This window comes from Myotis yumanensis, unplaced genomic scaffold, assembly GCF_028538775.1.
Source record: "Myotis yumanensis isolate MYYU_CA2020_CCGP unplaced genomic scaffold, mMyoYum1.0.hap1 SCAF_3, whole genome shotgun sequence".
NCBI lineage: Eukaryota > Metazoa > Chordata > Mammalia > Chiroptera > Vespertilionidae > Myotis > Myotis yumanensis.
Genome location: NW_027223754.1, coordinates 2,457,622 through 2,466,591, shown reverse-complemented (window position 1 = coordinate 2,466,591; position 8,970 = coordinate 2,457,622). Strand labels below are relative to the sequence as shown.

The 8,970-nt window shown below is 42.0% G+C and overlaps 1 protein-coding gene across 1 annotated transcript; it reads right to left on the bottom strand.

The window, feature by feature from the left end:
- Positions 1–3,616: 3,616 nt before the first annotated feature.
- LOC139004818 (beta-defensin 109-like) lies at positions 3,617–8,369 on the bottom strand. Its single transcript, XM_070407356.1, has 2 exons — positions 8,315–8,369; positions 3,617–3,822 (listed from the first exon to the last, which is right to left on the bottom strand). The coding sequence occupies exons 1-2, from the start codon at positions 8,367–8,369 to the stop codon at positions 3,617–3,619; spliced, it is 261 nt and encodes an 86-aa protein (XP_070263457.1).
- Positions 8,370–8,970: the final 601 nt, after the last annotated feature.

Here is an 8,970-nt window from a genome sequence, read left to right as displayed (position 1 = left end):
AGCAGGCCTTGCTGGGTGCTGCCTACAGGCCACACTTTCCTGCTCACCTATCGCTGGATCACCAGGGCACCCGGGGTCAGGCCCTGCTGGGTGCTGCCTGTGGGCGACACTTTCCTACTCTCTAATCACCATGGTGTCCCGGCTGGGGGCAGGGCTTAGGCAGCGTGGAGATTAGGTGGCACACGGGGTTTGGCTCAGGGTGAGGCTTAGGCAGCACACAGGGGTCCCGTCTGGGGGTGGGGCTTAGTTGGCACGGGGCTTAGGCAGCACACAAGGGTCCAGCCTAAGCCCCGCTACCCAGAGCTGCAAACAGGGCCCAGATGGCAGCTCACGCTGTCCCGCCCTGCCTGCAGTATGCAAATTAGCCGCCATCTTTGTTGGCGGCTAATTTGCATATCACGCTGATTAGCCGATTGGAGGCATAGCGAAGGTACAGTCAATTACCATCTTTGTCTATTATTAGATAGGATGATTTTTGCTATTTTGTTAATTTTCTGATGATTTTGTAGGTCCATTATTTCTTGCTTATTATCTTGCTGTCTTCTTTTATAATTTGATCTCTTTTAGTATCAGTATGTTTGAACATCATGTTCTATTCTGTGATTACTACAGGGTTTTTTCCTGGTGGTTACTATGAGACTTACATAAAGTATATTAAAGTATAGCACTGTATTTTAAACTGATAGACCATGCCTAGCCAGTGTGTCTCAGTGGTTGAGTAATCACCTATGAATCAAGAGGTCATGGTTCAAATCCTGGTCAGGGTACATGAGCAGGTTTTGGGTACAGGAGGCAGCCAATCAATTATTCTATCTCATATTGATGTTTCTATCTCTCTCTCCCTCTCCCTTCCTCTCTAAAATCAATAAAAATATATATTTAAAAACAGTTTAAAATAAACAAATAAAAATATATTAAAAATAAATAAATAAGCTGATAGAACATAACTTCAATAGTATTCCTAAACATTTTTATGACAGTAACTATATCTTATTTAAAATATGACAAATTTTTTAAAATACCCAAACCACCAAAGCTTACTCAAGTAGTTATTGATAACATGAATAGTCCCTGATATCCCCAGAGAGTGGAGAGGGTGAAGGAGCTTTCTGACCACCATTTATGCACTTAGTTCCTGGCCTACAGCCTATCTCCACTGTTTTAAGGTCAATTTTGCCCTAACCCTTGTCAAGATGGTATCACATTATGCAGAAAAATGTGCACACTCTGAGAATGAAAAAATAAATATTGCATTATATAAAGAAAACTGGGGAAATCCCTCTAGTGTTAACTACAACAATTAAGGCTTGGCTAGAACAAGACTGCGCAGAGACCACAAGGGGGTGCACCAAGAAAGCATAAAAGATGCGGAGACAAAAAAACATGACAGAAATGGAGGATATGGAGCTAAGAATCGCAATTTTGAGGGCTTGCAATAAATTTGTGCAGAGCCTCACGAAAACTAATGAGACCCTCGATGCTACGATAAAGAAATTAGAAAGTAAGCATACACGGACTGAAATAAAGAATATTATACCCAATAGCAGACCAGAGGAGCACAAGAATCAAACCAAAGATTCGACAAAAAACACCCAATTGGAAAAGCAAAATGAAAAAAGAATCCGAAAGTGTGAAGATAGTGTAAGGAGCCTCTGGGACAGCTTTAGGCGGACTAATATCAGAATTATTCGAGTGCCAGAAGATGAGAGACAGCAAGATATTGAAAACCTATTTCAAGAAATAATGGCAGAAAACTTCCCCCATCTGGAGAAAGAGATGGACTTGCAGGTCCAAGAAGCGAAGAGAACCCCAAACAAAAGGAATCCAAAGAGGACCACACCAAGACACATCATCATTAAAATGCCAAGAGCAAAAGACAAAGAGAGAATCTTAAAAGCAGCAAGAGAAAGAAACTCAGTTACCTACAAGGGAATACCCATACGACTGTCAGCTGATTTCTCAACAGAAACTTTGCAGGCCAGAAGGGAATGGCAAGAAATATTCAAAGTGCTGAATACCAAGAACCTACAACCAAGATTACTTTATCCAGCAAAGCTATCATTCAGAATTAAAGGTCAGATAAAGAGCTTCACAGATAAGGAAAAGCTAAAGGAGTTCATCACCGCCAAACCAGTATTGTATGAAATGCTGAAAGGTATCCTTTAAGAAGAGGAAGAAGAAGAAAAAGGTAAAGATACAAATTATGAACAACAAACATGCATCTATCAACAGGTGAATCTAAGAATCAAGTGAATAAATAACCTGATGTACAGAATGAACTGGTGATTATAATAGAATCAGGGACATAGAAAGGGAATAGACTGACTATTCTTGGGGGGAAAAGGGGTGTGGGAGATGCGGGAAGTGACTGGACAAAAATCATGCACCTATGGATGAACACAGTGGGTGGGGAGTGAGGGTGGAGGGTGGGGTGGGAGCTGGAAGGAGGGGAGTTATGGGGGGAAAAAAGAGGAACAAATGTAATAATCTGAACAATAAAGATTTAAAAAAAAAAGACAAAAGAAAACTGGGGTCCTCACCAAATTTTTCTAATCATCAAAATTCAATACATGAGTGAAAAATAAAACTATTAAGATCTACTTTGAGGGATGTGACATCAGGAAAGGAAAGTGAGAACTTCGAACAAGAGGGGGAAAGATGAACTTGAAGTCAGAAGTTATGAAGTATCCCAATCGCTATGTACAAGGAGTACTGACAGCATGCTCTTCAAAGAGGTCAATATATAGTCACAGTGAAATTCCAGTTCCATGAAGAAATTATGTGTCTAGGGCAGTGGTCGGCAAACTGCGGCTCACGAGCCACATGCAGCTCTTTGGCCCCTTGAGTGTGGCTCTTCCACAAAATACCGACTTCTGCGCATGGGCCACGAAGTTTCAATTGCACTGTACGTGTGCACCCGCACGTGGTATTTTGTGGAAGAGCCACACTCAAAGGGCCAAAGAGCCGCATGTGGCTGGCGAGCCGCAGTTTGCCGACCACTGGTCTAGGGCAGTAAAACCTTGGGGTTCTAAATGATCATAATGTTTTCATAGGAGTAACATCAGAATCCCTTTGTTAGTTGAAGTTGTACCTTTGAGATATTTAATATACATTTCTGTTGATCTTCAACCTCTCATTCTCTCTCCTTTCTTGCTTTCATCTCTTTAGATCATCTGCTGTGCAGTTACCATCTTTGTGTTTATCCCAAATTATTCTTTCCCCTTTCTATTTTGTCCCCTTTCTTTATATCTCTTCCCTTTCCTTATATTTCCTGAATTTCCTCTGTATTTTGCCTTTGCATTTTCTCTGTGTGTCTATTTAATGATGTTTTGTGTAATTATAGTTTCACTTTTTTGTTAACATTTTGGTCTCTCTGTGGCAAATTTAATATGCATGTATTGTTAAATAAATGGCCTTTCTCACTTTAAAAGACATTGTTTGGATCTGAAAAGGATTCCAAAGAAGTAGCATGTGGGTAGATTTTAAATCATTATGTATTTATTTTTAGTGACACAGGAAAATAAAAATTGGTCATAAAAATAGCAATACATCAAAATATATATATTCTAATGTTAGATGCCAGGAATGTTCCTTCGGATGCTTTCTTTTCCTCATTTCATTTCAATCTAGGCTTCAGGGGTTCTTGGTATTCTGAATATATAACTGGTGTGGGGACTGGTATCAGGATCCACCATGCTCTGCAGCATTTCCACCTCCTTCGGCAGCCACCAATGGTGTCCTCTGTGACTTTGCAGACGTCTCGTCTACAGATGCCGGACAGATTGAGACAGTGGTTTTCAGCAGAACCCAAACCGCTTCTTACTGCAGAGAAAGAGAGTCTGTGAGGTCATTAGTCCACGAGTGAACCCACTCTTCCTGTGAGGACAGAAGAGTTCTGGATTGAGCATTTCTCTGTAGAGAGAAGGAGCTGGATGAAGGCTCTGTCCAGTGTCCCTGCCACGCTCACTGTCTCTGTTGTTCACCCCACAGCCTGAGGGTTCATACTGCCCTTCCTTGTCTTGTAAGTTCTTGTCCTTGCTAATGTAAGAACTTTGTCAAATGGCAAAATGGAACAACAGGTGGATGGATAAAATATACGTTTTAAACACACCTGGAAGGCAGCTATGCTCACCACTATACCACCAACGCTAAACACACCTGTTTTCTTCATTTACTCCTTTCTATGGCTCTTCAGCCAAGATTTGCTAACTTCTCTTTGACAGTCATTTTTCTTTATACGAATAATAGAACACTGAAAATAGCTGAAATAGTTTGTATTCTCACAGCACTTATATTCAATAAAGGAAATAATGACAACACCAAAATAAATGAATAATATAATATCAGAAAGTGGCAAGTGTTTAGAACAAAATAATGCAATAATGCAAAGGTCTGGATGATGGAATTGATAAAATAGGAGAGGCTTTCTGAGGAGGATGTAGCTTTTGAACTGACATCTAAATGATGAGAATAAAAATACATTCATTCTCCTGGCTTAGTTTATTTGAAGAACAGAAAGACCTGTGCATATGGAGAATATTGGAAGAAACAATTCTAAAATTCATATGACACCATGAAAAAAATCCCTGAATAGCCAAGGAAATCTTGAGAAACTAGAATAAAGATGGAGGCATCACACTTCCTGAAGTCAAACTGTATTCCAAAGCTATATTAATCAAAATAGTATGGTGCTGCTCTAAAAACAAACTCAATAGGCCAAGAGAACTGAATTGAGAGCCCAGAAATAAACCCATGTATTTATAGTCAACTAATATTTGACAAGTGAGCTAAGAATTTTCAATGAGGAAAGGACAGTCTTTTCAATAAATGATGCTGGGAAAACTGGACATTCACATCAAAACAATGAAACAACTCACAAATATTGCCTTGAAGTAGATTAAAAGCTTCAACATAAGACCAGAAGCCATAAAAGTCCTAGAAGAAAACATAAGAACAAATTTACTTGACATTGGTCTTGGCAATAATGACCTTTGGATGTAACACCAATAGAACAAGTCATAAAAGAAAAAATAAATAACTGGGACTTCATGAAACTAAAAATCTTCACAGAAAAAAAAAGCCATCAGCAAAATGAAAAGGAAACCCACAGAATGGAAAAAAATGCATATCATAAAGGATTACTATCCAGAAATATATGGGACCCATACAACTCAACAGCAAAAACAAAAAAAGATTATCCAATTAAGATATGAACAGAAGACTTGAGTAGACACTTTTTGCAAAAAAGACTAACAAATGGCCAACAAGGACCTGAAAAGGTGCTTAACTTAACATCACTAATCTGCAGCGAAGTGCAAATCAAAACCACAATGAGATACCACCTCACACCTGTTAGAACGACTATTATAAAAAAATACAAGAGATAACAAGTACTGGTGAGGATGTGAAGAAAAGGGAGCCCTGGTACACTGGGGGTGGGTTTGTAAATCAGTGCAGTCACTATGGAAAACAATATGGAGATTCCTCAAAAATTTTAAAGCAGAACTACCATATGATCCAGCAAACCCACTTCTGGGTATACATTCAAAGGAGGAGAAATCACTATCTCAAAGAGATATCAGCATTATTGTTCATTGTAGAAATATTCACAATAGCCAAGATCCTAAGAGTCCATCCTCAGGGCAGATGTTGAATCTGTTGATGGATGAAGAAAATGTGGTATGTGTAACAATGGAATATTATTCTGCCACACAGGAGAGAAATTCTGTAAACACTCTGTCCTTTCACTGAGGATGGGGCAATTATTCTCTGAGGCTGGTCATGGGACAGAAGCCCTGAGAGATACTTTTAGGGTGCAGATGTATAACCTATTGAACATGAGATGGTGTAGAAGAGCCAAGAGAGGCTCCAAGGAATGCTGGCCACAGCCCACTGTGCTGGGGTAAAACTATATGGAGGGAAACATGGGAGCTCATTTTTTTAATATTAATTTTATGACATAATGATATAATAGTTATGGACATTATCCATATAATGATATAAATTACACTGTTGGATATTCATTACAAGACTGGAGTTCAAAAGAGAGATCCAGGAGGGGAATTTAAAAAGGATGGGACTGGCCCCAAGGACTGGATGGAGAGAGAGAAGAGAAGACAACCAGGAACTGAGTCTTGGGTCTCTCCAGTATAAAGAGTTATGGGAGAAAAGGAGGTAGCAAACTACAAAACAGCAGCCTATTCCGTAGGGGGCCCAGAAGGAAGTACCAAAGTGAAAGATGAGGACAGAGAAGCAAAGGCGAGAGCTAAGTGGGCCAACAGAGCTTAGACCACTGAGCCAGGAGGTAGCATTTGAACCACTTGAGTCTCAAAGCTCCTTCCTGGACAGGAGTGTGGAGATGGGAGAGCCCCCACGCAGCTCTGACCGTTGTTGACGCCTGCTTCCATTGTGAGCACATGAACGCCCACAAACTCATGAGTCCGTACGGTCTGACTCAGCATTGTCCACAGTTCAGCAGAGGCTGATGAATAAGCAGCCTGGGGACAGCATGGAGTCCACATTGGCAGCTGCATTTCAAGCAACAGGTTTTTCTGTATTTGAGTCATAGCCTTCGATAGTCCTCGTTGATCATACTGCCCAGTGTGAAATTCAGAAGAGTGCCTAGCTGTCGTGTAAGACTCCCTCCACGTTCTGCGTGGAGTAGGGTTCCATATCTGAAAGAGGGGCCGCACACAAATGAGAGAGAAATGACACGAGATAATTTTGAAATATTGGGGGACCAGGCGGGCAAGTCCAGAAGGACTTCCACCGATGCTCAAGCCGCTCCAACCTTTTATTTGGTCTGGGGTAGCCCTAGGGTAAGGAGGTTTGTCTGACACATGGATTAGCTCATCGGTCTACACAAGCATCTAAGGAATTCAGTGAACTAAGGTGGGATGATGCTTCAGCTACCATTATCTAGGTTAACTGGGTGGTTCACAGTCCTGACCTTTGCTAGGACTTCAAAGGTTACTAGCTTTTGGGGGTCTCTGTCTATACTCAGCTAGTGAAGACAATAAATGGTTTCCTGCGCCTAGCAGTTAGTACAATCTGAACAAATCCTTCTTTCAATTAAAGGATGTAATGTAACGTTCCAATACAGTTATAACAGTGGTCAGTCCCTTTATTTTCCTGAAGTGTCTAGTTTGGATAAAAAGATGTATATGCAGCCTACTTTTACAACCATGGACATACCTCTTCTATAAACAGACCTCATCTCCAAACGGAAATGTTTCCAGGTGCAAACATAAAGACTATTTGGTGTAATATGTGTCTTCTACATATGCTCTGTCCCACTGATATGGAGCAGCCTTGCCTGATGAACAAACTAATTCTCTCTACACCGTCACCTAGCGCCCTCCTTAGCCCTGGGGCATTGTTTCCGGGTGCACGTATGAATACTTCAATTCCAGACTGTGGAGCACTGCTACCGACCTCAGTCCTTGCCTCTGGAAATGATGAGTTTGAACCTGACAACACAAAGGATTTACGACCGTAGAATATCACCCTTTTTATTACCCTCTCCATTCCCCAGCACAATTGCTTTCTTCCTGCATAACTAATGAGTTAGTATTCAAAGTGTGTGCTCCAGCCTCATGTCCCAGGATCAGATTTAGGCTTTGGGAACCTATTTTTTGTGGCTATCATTTACCATAAGCATCCCTTCCTAGAATGTGGATGAGCACATCATCTTCTCAGTAACCCCTCCTCTTTTTGAAACCCAACACTGGGTGTGTGCCATTTAGAGCGAGTGACCAGTGAGGCTGGGACAGTTCTATTTCGTGCCTGTTTTTTTCCAATGCAGTTATGACAGGGGTCCCTTTACTTTCCAAAAGTGTCTAGGTATGTGTCCAGCCTCTTCTTACAACCATGGACCTACCTCTTCCATAATGAGAGCACATCTGCATCCATTCAGGAGTCAAACACATCATGACAGAGATCCCCAAGACATGCCCTTAGCACCAGCTGCTGGTGATGGGATTCTGTCCATCTGCTTTGACCTAGTGAGTAGATATAGTGATAGATCTGAAAAGCCACTGCCATTGAAGCCTTTCAGATTCACCTGCCTACAAATCAGTGATCATGCCTCATCAGAGCACCCCAAGACACAACGTATGGAGAAAGCAGAAGTGACCTCAGCAGGCAGTTTGGTCCATGGCTAAAGAGTGGTCTCATTCCTATCCTACCCTGTTACGGTCCCAGAGAAGCTGTTGATATTAGGTCTATGAGCCCATAAGACTGATGCCAGGTGTTTTGTTGGACCTGCCAGATAGCCTTCTAAACCACAGACCCCAGTGGGCAGCCATCACCTTACCTGCGGGTAAGAGAGTCAGAAGGAGAAGAGTGGAGAGAAGCACATGGTATCTCATGGTTGACCAGCCAGTGAAGAAGAAAGACATCAGAACAGTCAGAGTCCGGAGTCTCTGAGAATGGCAGGCCCTCGGCTTTTTATGATGCACCCAAGCCTGTGGTTTGTTCTTGGTTAGTAGACCCTGAAAAAGCAAGAAGCACTCAGTCTCCCACAGGAAATCTCCAGGCGCAAAAGTACACACTGTGCTGGTAAGTCAACGGACGATAAAGCCAAAGTCAATGCTGCCCATTTCCCAGGGGCCGGGGTAGCCTCCCTGTAAGCCGTCTTCTCTCCTGCTTTCCTTAGGCACATGCATATGTGACTGCTGGCCATACTTGATGACTTCCTGTGTGCCAGGCGGTGTTGCAAAGCTTGGTCACACCAGCTGGATCAATCAGATTATGGGAGATGAACAGTAAAACAGATGCAGGCAGTCATATACGTACACCAAGGGGAAGGGAGGATGGGAATGTCAGGAAAGGCTTCATGAAAAAGATGATAAAGAACATGCTCCAGCCCTGGCCTGTTTTTCTCAGTGGTTAGCACATAAGCCCACGGACTGAAGGGTCCTGGGTTCGATTCCAGTCAAGGGCATGTAACCCGGTTGTAGGCTTCATCCC